Source organism: Thunnus thynnus, chromosome 13 (genome assembly GCF_963924715.1).
Source record: "Thunnus thynnus chromosome 13, fThuThy2.1, whole genome shotgun sequence".
NCBI lineage: Eukaryota > Metazoa > Chordata > Actinopteri > Scombriformes > Scombridae > Thunnus > Thunnus thynnus.
This window is the reverse complement of record NC_089529.1, coordinates 20,144,310-20,162,402: the sequence shown is the minus strand read 5'-3', so window position 1 is coordinate 20,162,402 and position 18,093 is coordinate 20,144,310. Positions and strand designations below refer to the sequence as shown.

Here is an 18,093-nt window from a genome sequence, read left to right as displayed (position 1 = left end):
AGAAAGAAAGAAAGAAAGAAAGAAAGAAAGAAAGAAAGAAAGAAAGAAAGAAAGAAAGAAAGTTTGTTTTTGCATGGATGGTAGGCATTCAAGCACTTGTACTCTGTGTTATGTTTAACTGAGGTGCATTTAACCAAGAGCCAGGTTCCTCCATTCATCAACCTGACTAAAAGTTTTACTGATTAATAAGGTCTTAAATGGGAGAAGACTGCAGTTTCAGCTCTGGCATCTCAGCCCACATCCACAGTTTAGCCAAAGAAGGGTAGACAGATGAGCGGAGGAGGGGTGAAGAGGAGGAGGAGGAGGAGGAGGATGAGGAGAAAAAGGTGGACTTTAATTGAAATCATATGCCTGTCTTTAACTAAGGACCCACACCTCAGTCTGCCTGCCTCACCGGACACACATACACAAATTCATGATAACACACCACCTCCTTCTCTTCTGCCTCCTGCATGGATTAATCCCCCTGGACCTTCGAAATTAAGCTTTTCACATGGTGCTTTGCACCACTAACCAAACATAAACCAGCCCTTTATGGCTCCCTGGGCCTGGCCCTGGGTGCCTCACTGAGAGGAGAGACAGACGGGCTAGAGAGGAGGTGATGGAGGGCTGAGGTGGAGGGGCAGGAAGACAGGAAAACAGTACAATTTTTTTAGGGGCTCTGGCCATGAGCCTGTCTGAGAGAGGAGAAAAGCTTTGGGGGGGATGAATGTAGCCATGGAATCCAGGGTTGTATGAAGATGTGATGCATTTTATCAATTTCCTCTATTAAATAAAGCTATTAACTTTTATTTCCACACATATTTTGCCAAGTCACCACCGGGTTAAATTTAATCCTGATGCAAGCAATTATAGCATTATACAGCCTGTAAGTTCCAGGTGACAGCAATTTCATTTTAGAGCAATGAAGAGAGTTTATTTGATTTGGACTAAATACACGGTGTAGTGAAAGCCACCTGGGTTAAAGTTGGCATCATAGTATGAAGTAGAGCAAAAGATGAGCTACCACTGCTGATTGTGCATTACTTGGTAGGGAAATGCTAAAGCATTTTAAATGATGACACAACTGTACAAGACATGAATAATATTAACCATATTAGTTCTAAAAAGACACTCGGATGCAACAACATTGTAGACTGTATATACACAACTTTCCAGCCGAGTGGACAACAAAAGTAACTGAAAGGATTTTTATCAAGTTACTACTTTCTGAAACAATTTTTTGAAAGTGAAAACAAAATGTCCATTATATTTGTGTACTGCAGTGTAAAACTGCTGAATTATGGTAAACTGTTCGTAAAGACTGAGCAAGAATAGGTCTGAAAAACCATAGTAGACAGTTTTTACATTTGACCTTCTTATCTCTTCCAAAAAACACATTAAAGGGGACATATTATGCACATTTCCAGGTCTTTAGTTTTAATCGGGGGCTCTACTGAAATATCTTTGCATGATTTACAGTTAAAAATCTTATACTGAACCTTTATGCAGCCCTGCAGTTCAAAATACAACCTTCTGTATTGCTTAACCTGAGAAAAGCAGCAGAACATCGATGGATTGACAGACATTTAAAAATAGGAATTTTCCTTTAATTATTGAAAAAACTGAGAAAGAATGTTATTCTAAACCTTTTACATATGAATAAGTGTGGACGGCTTCAGTCTCTCTGGACCCTCTCATCCCAGCAGCTCTCATTGACCTCATCCACTCCCCAGCATGCTGACAGCCTAGCAGAGCAGGGAAGGCTCTTTTAGGAAAACCCAAAGACTGATTTGGACATTTTTAGGGATTACTGGCTGATTAGTGAACACAAACAACCAAATAAGTGAGGTCACAGGTCTGTGATCTAAAAGGCCTGCTGTGTGAATGAATGTAGAGCTGTTAAAAAGACTTTCCAGCAATGCTCCATTGGTCTGAGATTTCCTGGCAAGGGATTAAGAACCAGTGGACCCAGTAAACACATTTTGGCAACCCATGAGAACACTCTAAACCCTTTAGTGACGCATATCGTTCAAAGTTATTCAGGGACTTAATTGTGTAAATGATAATCCACTTTGGAAAAAATAAAATCTATCACTAACTGGCCTAAGTCATCATTTATAGCATAAATATATATATTTGGTGAATTCATTTTACAGCTAACTTTTTACCATCTTGTATTTTTCTGTGTTTTGATAGATACCAGAAAGAAACAGCCTTGTTCCATTCATAAAACAAATTCATATCATACAAACTTTTTTTTCTCAAGTAAAGTTCACTTCCAAGCTGTGAAGGAATTACGGTCTGTAAGTCATGCAAGGACTCTATCTGTCAGCTCCTATCAATGTTAGCCTGGAGACTTCGCCTTCAGCTGCCAGTTCCTGGCTGAGCCTGGAAGTCTCTGTGACGTGTGATCCAGACTTCTCAGCTTCCGCATTGTGAAGCCTCATTCTTTCCACAGGGACATAGTGCTCGGCCACAACAGCTATCACTTTAATAATAGGGTAGCAGCCAGGAATCCATGAATGGCATTCTGATATTACTCGCCAAAAATTACTGTTTGACTTTAGCATTGACCAATAAGCCATTCCCACCTACTTGAAGCTGCCACGGTGTAATTTAAGGGAAGGAATTTTGAAAACCTGAAAATGTCAGTAACTGATGGTATTGCTTTACCGGTGTATAAAACTTTTCCAAGAGTATAAGTGAAAACTGAAAGCCTAAGGCACAGATGTAAGATGAGAAAACCATTAACAAGATAGAGAGGCATTTTCTCTCAAAAACCGACTTTCTTGTTGGAAAAACGTTCCAACTGAAGATATGTGATGAGATTTGGAAGTTATTTTTGCATGCACTGCACTCAAAACTGCCAGTGTGCTGTCCTTAAACCAAATCAAGGCCAAAAAGAATGGAATTTTGCCGAGATATGTTTAATCAATATCTTTTCTAAGGCCATTGGACATCTCGGTAACTATTTATTTTACATATTTATGTAATGTTTATGTGTTGCAGGTGTTTAACAGTGGATTTCTAAGACATTTTACAGAAAGGGTGGTGCAATTGGGTACAAACTATAAGAAAAAATGGAACAAAAGTGTTGGCTTAGTTGGTAAGTACCCACTCATCATATTTGGGTTCATAGTTGTTAATTTGCTCAAAATTTGTGATAAACTAGACTCAGAAAATACTTTGCATTGGCATATTAGCTTATTTCTCAAAAACTCATTTCCCATTTACAACCAAATTACAAGAGCAAACTGAAATGGAAACTTCACTTTTTTCCATTTTTCTTATAATTTGTACCAAATTGTACCTTTCCGTAAAATGTCCTAAAAATGAACCATTCAGTACCTACAAATTAGTATAAAATGAAGAGGCCTGTGAAAAAAAGTTCTACCGACATCTCTTGAAACGTGATGTAAGTGATAATGATGATTTGAGTATTGGATTGCTTACATTTGAAGACTGCTGATGAAAATACAAGACTAACTATCAGGTTGTCTCAAATAAGGTCAAGAGCAAATTATAGCAACTGAATGACGGCATAAAAAAACCTCTCACAGCAGGTAGTGTAGAGCAGCTCTTTCAGTCATGAGCAGAACTTCCATGCTATTGATTCATTCAGTGATACTCATAATTCAATACACTTCTTTCAGCTTGATGATATATTGCCTTAACATCTGATTCCCATGAAAAACACAGTGGAGCTTCAGTCAAAATTTGGTTGTCAAAGCTACACAATGCACTTCATGCTGTTCTACTTATGACACCTCATCATTATCTCATCCTCACCACACCTCTTTATCAAATTATTTTGGCTTCAAGGAGTTGTGTATGACATCCGGTAGTCTGCGGGCAGTCCTGCCAAAACATGAGCACAGTTCTTTGGAAACACATCATTCAGTCCCATCAAATTCCCCATAGTGAAAAGAAACACTCTGCAAAAACAGGAACATAAACAGTATAGAGTCATACACTTACTTTTATCCAAAAATACAGTATTTCCTCATCGACTTTTATGAGAAGCTCCAATGTTCCCAACGTGAAAGGAAACACCTCATAGCTTCCATGTGTCACTTCCTGCTCAGTAGCTAATTCCCACAAGTGAGACTGGAATTTCCAGCATAGCCAGCTGATCAAAAACAAGCAGTCTATGAATAAAAAGGGAGATGCTAAATGCAGAATGTCCTAAAGGATGCCATCATAGGATTTGTCTCTTTTTTTGTCTCATTCTTAGTCAATGGAGTCAATCTGCAGTGTGCAGACACCAATGAATTTGTGTGCATACGCCGGAAAAATGTGGCATGATTTTCCACAGGAGAATAAGTTTTACAGTAAGCTGAAGTGTCTTGGTGTGGCGTCTTTGTTTTCAGTTTTCATCCTGATACTGTATTAAGGGTACTGCTTCAGCTGCAGTCCTAAGGAGCAAACATTCTGTTGCCAGTCAAGCCATTGACAGACATATTGCTTCAAAACTTTTCCAGCACAATCAGAAAACGTGCTGTCCTTCCCATCCAGCAATTCGATTCAGTTAATTTTTGCTCATGCTGTCCAAATTGGCTCATCATTGTTATTGTTACAGACTAACTGTGGGCCAATGATATCACACAGTACAGTTTGGATTTGTTCGGCCAGTGTGAGACAGGCTCCGGTGTGTATATTGTTTCCAATGTGTCTGAGGAACAATCTGCATTGTTATATGTCAGCGTACCCCTTCAAGCTGTATCTGAATACAACAGGAAACAAAGAGAGAGCCATGGTCTTTTATGTGACCCCAGGGAGCGGATGTTTTCTCTTCTCATGCTAAGAAGAATCCACCTCAGCGTGACGCTAAAGTGGCCCTGACTTGGTGGTTTCCAGCCGTCCAGGTTCACTTCATTAAATGAGACGCCAGGGAACATTTTTAGACTTTAGTGAGGGAGAGAGGAAGGACTGGATAAGATGTTACAGAGATACAGAGGGAGGCAAAGGGGGGAGAGTCGGAGAGAAAAGAGCACGAGAGAGGTAGATTTGCTACTCTCGTATTACCCACATGCAAAGCCCTCCTGTCATGCGTGTCTGTGTTTGTATAGACTGTTTTGGCTGATGGTTCCTCTCGGTCAGTTTGGGTATTTCCTCATGTTAATCAAAGCAAGATCCTTTCTGGAGCTGAGATTGTGAGATAAAGACTGTTGCAGCGCATTTACTGTCCAGTATTAATATCTGCAGGTTCATCCATTCATAAAATATTGCACCAACACGCAAAACAGGGAAACTTTCTTCTTGATTGTCAGTTATTTTATTTTTCCATCATTAGTCCATTATTTTTATATATGTATCAGGATACCTCTGAGTGTATACCACCATGGTCACTTACCAAAGGAAAACAAAGTAAGCCATGTTCAAATCAGCATCCATTTTTGAAGCTTATTTGTAGCTAGTAATTGTATGGTTAGGTCTGTTTCAGTGAGCTATTTTCTGGTAATGCAGCATCAAACTGAAGCATTGTAAAATTTAGCCAGAAGATAAAATTAATTAATATAAAAAAAAGAAAAAAAAACAGACCAATAAATAATTGAGGTTTACCCACAGATACACCTTGTGCACTGACTCTTAACAGTGGTTAAACTATAGAATCTCTGTTTGATATGCTCTGTTATACAGTTTTAATGGTCATCTGACAGCCAATCAGAAACCAGTAATTTCTGTTGCCATAGTGTAAAATACAATACAATGTAGGCAACAATCCCCTCCAGATATGTTTTAAGATGCATAAAAATATTCTGCTTTTAATAATAATTTGTGTCTGATATTTAAATGATTCACAAAAAAGCTCAATTACCTCATTAAAATCCTTAAAATGAAATCCTTCCTCATCTCCCTCAAAATCCAGAATCTATGGCTGTCCAAATATAAGTTTGCTGCTAGGTAAAAGATGTGTCCAACTTCACTGAAAAGTCCATTCTCAGCCCTGGAGACTTCAAGATGGAACACGTTTGGCTCCAAACTAGTTTTGATGTCACAAAATATGAGGTGAGCTCAGAGAAACTTTCCACTTTCAGCAGATAACTGTGAAAACAGCCTTCTACTGTCAAACTCTGCACATAAAACATTCTGTACAGTGCATGTCAAACATCCAAGTCAAGTAACAAGAAGCAAAGCACATTTTTGACTGGAAAGCTTAATTTGGGTTTATAACACAAAATGTATCAGCCTAACACATCAATATACTGTCAGGTTATTTCAGAGTAATAGTCCCACAGGAAGCTGCTTACACCCTTATTACTGGAAAGAGAAATCATCTGATGAGAATTCTGATCCCACGACCACAAGCAACCCTGATGAATCACATTACACACTAAAGCTCCTTTCACTTTTGTCTCCACCACTGAAAACAATACTTTCCTCTAAGGTGTTAAGCTCCCATTGATGAGTGGACAGATAGATTTCGCTTCCGCTCTTTGTGTGATTGTTCCACCCTTTTTGGACAAGGATACCCTGCTGCTGCCACAGCTAGGGCTGAGACACACAGATCAGTCTCGACTCAGTCTTAAAACTACCACGACAATAACCAATACTTGACAAATGGACAGCTCTCACATGTCTGAGCTACAATATGCTCATTGTCTGTCCGTTTCAGTCACACAATCTCCATACTCACAGCATATGTGTGAGTGTGCACACACACACACACACCTCTTATTCACTCCATGCTTAGAAACCTGTTGGCCTGCCAGCACCGGAAAACTTGGAAAAGATCATCTGCTAGAGTTCATCATGCCTTGAATATCCTTTTGGCAGCTCGTACAACTGGAGAACAATCAAGACACTATTTCAAAACCCTTCCAGTGAACAGTGGGACGCATTATCTCATTTATAATCATGTGAATGACAGTGAACATGCAATTTACAGATCTAGTGTTGTGCCTGTTTCCATGGATCCTGTTTATGATATAAACAGATTGGGAAGACTTGGGTCTCACACCCAGCGAACTCTACTTTTAAGTTATGGCCCCAGATGTGAATTATCCTCTCTTGTGGCTGATGTGGTAGGTAGCAAAGGATCCTAATCCAAAGCAGTAGATTTCAAAGTACTAGGTGCCAGAATTAACTCATTTTAACATAAATCTGACCAAAGAACTACACTGCTGGGTCAGCTATTGAGGAGGTTCATAGAAGTGCTCGTCCATGTCATGTCTACCGTAAAATACACATCATATAACAGTAAAGCTGGCTCTTTTAAGCTTTTTGAGCCAGCTCTTTTAAGGCCAGATCAAATTATGTCGTTCAAACTGTAATTACGAACAGCTGAGTGGGAAAAGCCATTCACATTAAGCTCCGACCTGTAATTCCGAGTTGGAGTCATTGGGAATTTCTGACAGCTACGATATCTCTCATTTGTCAGAAACACTTTCAAAAGTATCAACAAAACGGGTGCCAAAATGGCTACATAACCACCATTGTCAATGGTTCAAGGTAATTAAATCTGACATTACACACAAATACACACATAAAATTTGCAAATAGACTGAAATGGTTTAGACAGTTTGTCCACACCTGCTTTAATCTGTTCAAAAACAGCCAGAAATATGACTAATAGAGGCTGTTTCTCCCAACTGTCAGATTATCTGTAACTACACAATTTACACACTCACTGTATGATGAGTGTATACAACGCTTGCAAGTCGTAAACATGGGAAATGTGTCCCATTTTTCCCATCTATCCCATGTGACATGAACGCAGCATTACCCCACCGGCATCAAGCCACAGAGATAATTTAATTTTTATGTGGTCTGGTTGTGAAATCTCCACAGACAGTTTTGGGACTGAGGTGTGAAGATTATCCTGGGTAATCAGGACGTTATTTTTGGAGTAGAACATTTCTGTTGGGGTTTTCAAATGTCATTTTCAATACTCTGAGATGTATTAATGAAATTCTATTAACCTTCATTGTGCTGGGGGGGCTGGATATATCTGCATGTCTGAGCACCACTAGTGGTGAGGAAAAGAAGAAGAATTTTGAAATTATAAATGTTTGATCAAGGACCCTTAGACAGGATATGACATACCATATGTCATTGTTAATTGACAATGTACTGCATGAGCTTACTGTACATCCATTTTATACTGGCCTTTACTCCAATTTCATGGATTTCAGCGCAAATTGAGTTTTGACTAATACTGCGCTGATTGTGTACATGAAAGTCTCATCATTATGTAATGTTAATCATATTTTTTTGTGATAATTATCCTGTTTTTCAGTGTAGAATTTTAGTATGCCATTGTCTACATTTTTCTACATTTGTCTACATTTATCATCACACATGTTCACATCAACATAATCAAAAGACATTAGGTATGGACACTAAGATTAGTTACATTAGCCCAGTGTTGTTGTTTTTTGATATATGTGACCTACCTGTCTCACCACTAGGCTAAAGACAGACAATTATATAACATGGAGGTCCAAGAGCCAACCAAAGGCTTCACCATCTGATTTCACTCATCAGTTCTTGCTTTCATTTGTGAGCTGGTGAGTAATTTTAAAAGTATTTTTCAACCCAAGCCTGACCAAAAATACTAACTGTGAAACTCTGTGTTGGCAGAATTAGAAGTTCAAGCTGTTCTGACAGCATCCCAGTGGGTGTGAATGTCAATCTAAAAAAAAAAACTCCCTGTGACTTGTGCTTTGGTAAATCTTGAGTAAACAGTGGTTACCTGGTGTGAGTCAGGCTCCATGTAAGGGCTTGTCTTGCCATCTTCACTAACTGTTGGCGACCACACTCTGTCTCCTGATCCCGACCTGAAAGACAACACCCATGAGAGAAAGAGAGAGGGAGTCAGGTAAATCTTGTGTCATCAAGCACCCGAGTGTTGAAACATGCAGTCATTTCTGCTGAGAAGTATGAATTTTTCTCTGCTGACAGAAGTTCCAGTGTATTAAGTGTAATTATTTCCAAGTGTGAATGTTTGAAAAGAAACAGAAAAGAGTGAAAGTAAAGACGCTATTTATTTTAATACTCTTAAAATGACTGTAAACTGGGGAAGATGATGACTTTAGCATCACATGATATCCCACTAACTGCTGTCTAATATTAGTGGTGCACATCCCCTCTATGTGCCAAAACACTCACATAGCTGCAGTTAACAAATCATACACTGCACTGGTAGCTTTGCATGAGTGAGTGCTATGTATGTGTGTGTGGATATGGATTTACACATTTGGCAGGTTTTTACATTAGGAATGGAACAAAGCTACGTTCTGGCTTCCTCCCACTGGTACGAAGAAGTCATCATCACATCATAACTCCACCATATGAGCTAACCGGTTTTTGGAGGAACAGAATGCATTTTGGGATGGCCATGGATTTTTCAAAAGAAGTGATAACTGAATACCTGATATCTGAGCACTCCCCCACTGTTTGGATTACCACTAATTGACTCCAGTTGTATTTACTTACAAGAGAGAATATGACTTACTGACTGGCAGCCATGATAAAATACATTACTTACAGCACCGTTGTAGGGGCCTACTGTGCATGCATAAGCTGGGGTCCACAAACTGTATTTCATCCTTTAAAAGGCAGAAAATAAAATGCAAAGGTCCCATTTATTCCTCAGGCTAATAAAACATCCCTGATTCATCCCTAACAGTATCACTTGGCATAATGTTTCACTTTCAAGTCATATGTTGAAAAAGATATAAAAGAAGAAAAATGAAGGAGAAGATATAAAAAAAAGATCAAAGGGATTCTTTGCTTCATTGGGCTGGCAGGTTTTTGTTGCCATGGTGTTGGCTGCTAAATGGGAATCCATCCAACATCTAAAAGGGTAACACTGGGACATCACACGGAGTAACTAAAGGACAGCATGTGTTTTTGTATGAGTGAGTGTGTGCTTCTCTTCACTGACCCACCCCCCATTTATTCACACCATCATCTACATAGACGTGAAAATGATGACTGTGCGCGCGTGAGTGCATTTGTCAGCCCCACAGTGGGGAGACTTGACGTCTAAAGAGGTGAGGTCATCAGGCTGCAGCTGGCACGGCGTTGGTTGAGCTGAGGCAATGCTTCAGAAATGAACCACGGAGGTGTTGCTATCAAGGACGCTCTTATGAGGCGCCGAGTGTCTGGTGGACGAGCAACAGCTACTGCGTAGGATGACCCCCCCCCCCCCCCCCCTCGCTCCCCTCCGCCAATTCCTTCACAATCCTGGGACAGAAAGCCTTCATGTTTTCAGATTGTTTGGTTTCGATGGTTACCACACAAACAGCCCATTGAAAAGAGTGAAAGTTCAGTCTGAAGTGGCCTATTTGAATTGACATTTTGGAATTGCAAGACAGAAACATGGAATTTATTGTCCATCCATAATAATGAAGATGTGAATGCAGAGGCGTGAGAGGAAACAGAGACAGACCAACTTGGGATTTGCAGCATTATACTGTTGTGCTCATTTTACTGAAGGTCAGTTGGAACAGAGATGTCCTTTGCATACTTGAAATTTGAAAAACTATTCCCCTTTGAATTATGAGGCATCATGCCTACAACTGGATGTAATGCCACATTTCAAATATTGAGCAATACACATGTTCTAGCTTTAATATTTCTTCCAGAATTGAAACTCTTTCAAAACATCTGAAATGTAATGTAACATAACTGGCCACAGCAGACAGAAACAATCTGCTGCATACCAGGACAATGAACTATATTGTTATTTTCTGTTAGTTGATCTTCTAGTATTGAGTCAATGTGTGAGGGATTACTCAGGATGTCTGGGAAGGATCAGGATCCTACTGTCCACATCAGACAAACTGCTGCTACGCATTCATCAATCTGTTGATAATCTCTGTAACTTTTCTTTCTTCTTTCTCTCCCTGATTCACTTCTTTTCTTCTTTGTTTGTTTTGTTTCTTTCTCTGATCCGAGGATGACTCTACCATGAGAAGTAAATCCCTTCCTAGTCTGCAAATACCTTTTTCAAATTTGATGATTTATAAACCAGATCACAATGATCTGTGAGGTTATACAGACCTAGATGTTTTCTATTAAAATCCAGTTGCAGACTGAGTGGCATTATCTTGTCTTCATTGCTACCTCCTCTGTCTAGCTGCTACGTCGAGGAGTGCTCTGAGAAGACGGATTGTCACAGCAGATCGATCTGTGTGCTCTGTCTCTCAATACGGATTCAAAATGATAAATAGGAAAGGGGTGAATAGTCCCAGGTTCATTCCTAAAGTGTTGTCTTTGCTTTCAACACACCAGGTTGCTTTTAACTGTATACATCAATGTCAAACAAGATGGAATACAGAGAAATGGAAAGAAAAGTAAAAGAGAAAGAAAAGAGTGTAAAAGGGGCAACACATGAGGAGCTTATTTCTGAAATATGGAGAGTCCACATGTTATCATTTTGGTAACTAATATATTAAGTTGCTTGGTTTTTGTTTTCAAATCGCCACGATTTGTTTGATAGTCTTCATTCATGAGGCACATTTACAAGCAAAAATCTGAAATTATTGACAGCAAAAGCCATAAAAGTTTTGTAAGAATTATAAACGGAAAGAGCAAGGCTATAAAAGTTAGCCACAGAAGACTTCTGAATATGGATGGATCAGAGACAAAAAGAGAGAAAAAAAGACAAGACAACACATAGAAAAAGCACATAAGAGAAAGAAATTCTCAGGTCATCAAGACGACTTTCCTATTCTTTCCTTTGGTCATATTTTCCCTTGCCTGACCTCCCCCTGCCAGGTTTAATTTCCTGATTGGGGTGATCTGGTTTTTGGAGCGGTGGAGGAGTTTACTTTGGCTGCACAGGATCACCATGTTCAAGGAGGAGCGTGAGACAGACGGCTGAAAACTAAGTGCCCTCAAATTAAGATGTGGCTTATCACGGAACATTTCAGGGTTCACCGAGAGTCTTCCCTCGTAGCCTCGCTCTGTCAAACCCATCTGAAAAAAGACAAGGCTGGTTTTCAGCCCTATCATTCATCAGACACCACACGAGTGGTTCCTATGTTATTTGGTAACGTGAGATGAGGTTAAATGTTTTCTCCTCTGTGAGTAGATGGAGATGATCCTTTAAAAGAGCAATTATGGTGGTCTTGTCAGCAGACCTGAGGGGGTCACTTGGAAAAATCTGCATCTGGGTGATGACAAGATCAACCCAAGAGGGAAGCAGGGAGGGAGCTTTGTGGTGCCCCCACCCTCCTCCTTCTTCTGCAGCACAGCCTCTGAAACTCTATTGATGTTGCGTTAATAACAACCACAAAAAAGAGACCTTGGGAGAGCGTGAGAGGAATGAAGAGATGAAGGGATGAAGGAGGAGAAGGCAGCAGTGCTGGTAATGGAGAGGCATGTGTGTGAGTTGGTTCCTTTGGCGTTTTTTTTTTCATTGTCCCAGCTGGAGTCCTGTGTTCCTTTGGTCCCATGCAGCCTCGTGCATAATTCCTCAGCTGTGAGTCACAGGTCGTAGAGTCAAAGCGAGACAGCAGGGGCAAATCCTCCATCGGAGCGGTCTGACTCTGTCATTTTCTCTGCCGGTTTTTTGTGATTCCTTATGAATCATTTGCCCTGTGTTTGTGTTTGATTTTCCTCTCCTAATCATGATCAGATTTGTATTTCTTCCCTCAGCAGGGGTCAGATATGCACTCATTAGACTTAACCGAAACCCCTGATTCTAGTCTTAACCCTCCCTACTACATGTTTAATCTTAACCCCTACCTTAACCTAAAACTATTCTGCAAAACCTCTCACCTGAAAATGTGTGAAACGCCCAATATACATCAACTTGATGTTTCACACCGTGGTCACGTAATGACACCAGAGTCAGTTCCATTCACTGATGAAGACTGTGAGATGTGGTTAAAAGCTCAGAAAAAAGGTAGCAGGTGAACCTTTTGACATATACTTTACTTAAAGGCAATGTATCATGAACATCTCCAGGTCTATATTTATATTCTGGGGCTTTACTGGAATATTTTTGCATGATTTAAAGTTCAAAAAACTCCTTAAATTAAAAACCTTAATTATCTCATACTGGCTCTTAATGCAGCCCCTCAGTTCAGCCTCTGTCTTAAACAGGCTGTTTTAGCTCCTGTCTCTTTAAGACCCAGCTCCCAATAAGCCCGCTGTGGTTGGTTAACTTCCAGAAGCTACGTAAACAAAGAGTAGTAGTGAGATTTAATTTCTTTTTCTCATTCTTAACTCTAAATGGAAACTTTGAAACATGTCTGTGCCTAAATCCGATCCGAAATATGAGACGGGACAACGTCAACAACCCATGAAACAACATTAGCAACAAAGGCTGCTGAACGGACGGCCATTTGTGAGCATGCGCAAACATTCTGATGTCACCACAAGGATAAAGTAGAGGCTACAATTGCATTATAAAGTGTTCAGAGCAGGCTGGGCTTTTGACTTACAAGGAATATTTTTACATACGTTCACTTCATGTTTTGGAACTTTGACCATGTTTAACATAGACATCCAACAACATAGCAGCATAAAAATAACGGAAAACCACAAAAAGCATGTTATGTCCCCTTTAACCACTGCTGTTGTAACATTCTTCCAAGGTTTCCAGTCAACTTGTGGTAAAGAAAAACAAACTACAAGTACAGAAATACAAAATGAAACACATACATTTGTAATTTGCTCCTTACACTGATGTCATTCATTCCTTGCACTTAAAGGTTCAGTTCACAAAATTCACAAAAAAAACTAACTTTTCTTTTTAAACTGATGGTTAGTGCTTTGGTTTTATGTACCGAGGTTTTGAGAATATCTACTTTTCAATCTTCTGCTGCAACCCTGATAAAATGGAAGCAAATGAATTAATTAATTCAGCAGAAAGTTGCTCCAATGAAAACTATTAGGGAAGACTGTGGATTATTCTGACTCATAAGGATTTTGTTTCTGAAAGTTTCTGTATCGGGGTGATCCTTAAACCTCTAAACCACCTGTATTACAAGCTTCATTCCGGACCTAATCCTAAATTTTCTTTTCTACAGTAAGTAAAATTGAAGGGCAGCGGGGTGTCCTTACTTCACAAGTTTCTTTTTTTTTTTGAAATACACAAACAAGACACGCACTCAGAGAAACACACACAGCCCAGGCTTCATGACTCATTTCTCAACACATTAAACTTGCCACCCCAGCAGGACTCTTTCCGAACAGCCTGACACACATCCCAACCGCCATCTGCCTCTCAGGCCTCTGCAACCACATGGCTTTCTCTGGCAGAAGGAAGGAAAACTGCAGGGAGGTGAAAGCAGGGTGGAAGAGATGGAGGAGAGAAAGAAGAAGAGAAGATATAAAAAGAAGAAGAAAGAGTAAATGAGTAGAGTAGGATTTAGGTTTGGAGAGGGAGAAGGCAGATATAGAAGTCAGGGAAAAGGGAAGTCAGGGATGAGAAAGTCAAAGAAAGAGAATGAAATGGAAATGGAAGAGTGGAGGCATTTCAAGAGCTGGAGCAGAAGTTTTCCTCCACAGCTGGTTCATGTATTCACAGACTCTGTTTAGGTCTGAGGATATACAGCTCGAGTGAAGCAGACATGACACACTGCAATATCGGCCCTGTGTGTGTCTGTCCAGGTCCTGTGACATTATAGTGAATTTGGAAAATGTGTGTGGAAGAGGTGGCAGCCATTTTTCCTCCGCCAGCAAGACGACACAGCTCCGTTTGATCACCGATGCCAGGAACTAACAGAAAATTTAGCAAGGGTGTTTCACCTCACAGCGGAGCGTTGACAGGCCTGCATCAGTAGAGATGGAAAATGGAAAGCTGTGGTAAAGTTTTGACCGCAGTGTACTTTTTTTTCCTATTTCCTTGTCCTTCTCTTACTGTACCTTCTTTCCTTCTTAATTTTCTTTTTTGCTTATAGATTTTTACAGGAAGATATCATATTGAACTGCAACAGAGTTTGTAGTCTCCTCAGTGTCAGGATGTAATGCACTTACAAGATGTGTTTTGATTACATGTAAATCATAAAACTCCAGGTCTTAACATATTTTGGAAAATGTAAGAAATCACTATCTGAAGTCCAAGTAGACAAGACAAAGCAGTTAATCACAACTAAAAAATAAATTCTGGAAAGCAGATTATGACATTTAAAAATATGAGCATTGAATGATCCATTAGTGACAGTGTTCCACACAAACAACTGCAGCTGCCAACCCAATTTTCACAAAGCCTCTTTATTTTCGTATTCAGCTTTCATGAGCTCCCCGGGACACCTAACCAGAAACCCTCCCTGATACAGAACGCTCTTAAAAATGCTCCATAATAGGAGTTATGAAAAATGGGGGTTATGAAAGTAATAAATGCGGAGACATTACAAAGAAACATTCTTGCGTTACACAAGACCTCAAGCTCACATGCTTCCAACGTACTGTAATTTTGGCTCACAGCAGACGTGTAGACTCATATATTTGTCCATCGGCAGCAACACAAAATTACAGGTCTACTGTTTCTCTTTGACTCTGTGACTGTTGGAGTAGTTTATGGTGTAGTCGTTTAATGGGGGCTAGGGACTGTTGTCATCTAAAGTATTATTTTCTAGTGTGTCAGCTCAGCATGAGTTCTCCAAGTCACTCCCATTTTTGGTTGCAATTAAAGATCCTTCAGTTATTCCTGTAACCCACATCAGACTAGTATTTTCAATAAGCTGAATACCCCATATTTCACATGTCCTTCAGTAAATAATACAAGTGCTCATCTGTTACACATGAACATGACATCTTCCATTGTCTGGATAAGTAATAACAGGGCTTGGACTTTAGTCACCAACCAGAAAATACATTACCATGTGGCAGCAGATGAAGGCTGTATAACCGAACCACTGTTTTTTAACGGCTCATTGAATTTCTGAGTAGCTTTTCCAGATTTTGAATATTCTGATCCCTCAACATTTGCCTTTCTATTGTGACTTTTCCATTTATCCATTTTACTATTTAACATTTGTGTTTTATTTTGGTGATTAAATCAGCAGCTTTCACTGTGGCCAAAACAGTGACCTCTTTTTTTTGCTGTTGACCAATTTGTGATTACAGTATGTAGATGACTCTATTTTATTTGTCTGCTTAGTCATAGTGACCGTTGCTGTTTATTAACACGTCATCCTGTGCAGCATTTTTCTTGGGGGAAAACCTACCATACATGGGTGTTTAATATACTAAATGTAATGCTTTAATCAACTCTAGGTTGAAAAGAAATGCTTTGCCCATATACAGTCTTTATATAATAACTTGGAGAATGTGTAAAAATGAAGTCCCTTCATCTCCTTTCTCCATAATAACCAAGGAGAATATTCAAAGATTCTTTCAAAACTCGTGGCACCATATGTCCTCTATGTGAGGGAGAGAGACTCACAAAGCTGATTCACTGCTTTGTCTGTGTAATTGAATTTCCAGCAATGCACAAAGCAGAAAATGTTGGCTGTAAAACAGCATTCAAAGCAAAGAAAGTGCCCATGTGGATTTCTCACTTGGTCTCTCTTGATACACCGCTCGTCTACTTGGCTTCAACTTCCCTCCTCTCTGTCCTGGTCTCTCTCTTTCTCTTTGTCTACCATTGTTACCTGTCTCATTTTCTCTTTCTCATATTTCTTACTTTCTGACAGCCATCCCCCGTGTCTTTCAACACTTCTAATTATTTTCTATCATATCTTTTTGTTACACAGAATAAGTCCAAACCTTCATGTCCATTTTTAAAATGTTCTCTTTCTTGAATCCCTGTTGCTCTATCTTCCATCCCCTTCACCAGCAGGTCGTTTTAGCTCAATGCATTGGAGCCAAAGGTGCATGCCTGTCTCTCAGGCATGCCTTACTGTTACGTAAACATGTGAGGTCCCCCCTCAGCTAACCCTGAGTGGGCCCCTTTCCTGCAGCACAGAGCAGGCAAATTTTAACATCTTTCAAAGTGAGGATACTTATCATTTCAAACGCACAACGAAATTTAACAGACCACTTTAGAACACTGGACACATATTATGGAGTTAGTTGTAAATTTTAAACTGTTGGAGCTTTTTAACATTACAAACTATAAAGTGTCACAACCGCTGACAAGGTGCTGATCCTGCGATGGCCATAATTGTGGGAGCTGTCCAGGGTACTCCGTGTTTGACTCCTCCTCATTACTCATTGTCGCAGAGTGCAGGATTTCATTATCAAAGTTGTTGTAAAAAGCCCACCTGCCCACTCAACTCTGATTGTTACACAACTTTACTGTGAAGATAAATAGAACAAGCTTTTCTTTAAAGGCCAAATTATTTTTATTTTATATCAGGTTCTCAAACAGAGCAACAAAGATTACGTAAATTGTGAATACACGTTAATCGTAGCAATAGGACTACAGCATCCAGTGTTTCCCCTATATTCATCCAGCAGTGGCGCATCGCCACTGCAAAATTGTCAGCGCCGCTGCTAAAATTTCACACCATCATTAATATCAAAGCGTTACTAATGATGTTCACTTGCACACTGTGCGAGCAGAATAATATCCTGTGTTACTGTGGAGTTGTATTGAGTCATCCTTCATTCTTCAAAGGACATCTACGTGAAAGGTAAGAGTAGCGTAGCTCCGTTAAGGCATAGGGCAGTGCATAATATGTCTGAATGTAGCGTAGCATAGTGAGTGGTTAAGTGCAGAGAGTAAGCGGCAGAAAAGTGACAGCGATGTGAGCGCAGCAGAGGAAAAGTTTAGCAGTAAGTTGTCAGTTAATAAATGCTGCAGCTCCTCAAGACCAAGAAAATACTCATCTATCAAAGGAGGTTAGCCCCGAAGTTAGCAACAATGCATTACCCTTACCTGACCAGGCTCACCTAAGGTGTTACCCCCCCGAAACCTTCACAGCTGACAGGATTTACTGTTCCAAAAATAATTTTTCACAGTTTGGCAGTAAATTCAGCATTTTTCTGTATTTTTCTGTTTTTGGGCACCGCTTTGGTATTTTCATTTCATTATCAAAGTGGCTCTGTTTTCTGACTATGGTGATGTCACTGAGTTGTACTAATTCGAATTTGCCACCTAACGTATCAATTGGACCAAAAGTCTATGACTTATATAACAAAGAAAACTTTGGACCAGCAAAGATATTTAGAAATATTTGTTTCATTTTTACGCCAATATTATCT

At 39.7% G+C, this 18,093-nt stretch overlaps 1 protein-coding gene across 1 annotated transcript in view; it reads right to left on the bottom strand.

The window, feature by feature from the left end:
- The window catches only part of pdlim4 (PDZ and LIM domain 4), a 48,130-nt gene that overhangs the window by 16,321 nt on the left and 13,716 nt on the right, over positions 1–18,093 (bottom strand). Inside the window, exon 3 of the mRNA XM_067608536.1 lies at positions 8,678–8,762. Within this exon, the coding sequence (XP_067464637.1) occupies positions 8,678–8,762 (85 nt within the window). The remainder of the gene's footprint in view (positions 1–8,677; positions 8,763–18,093) is intronic.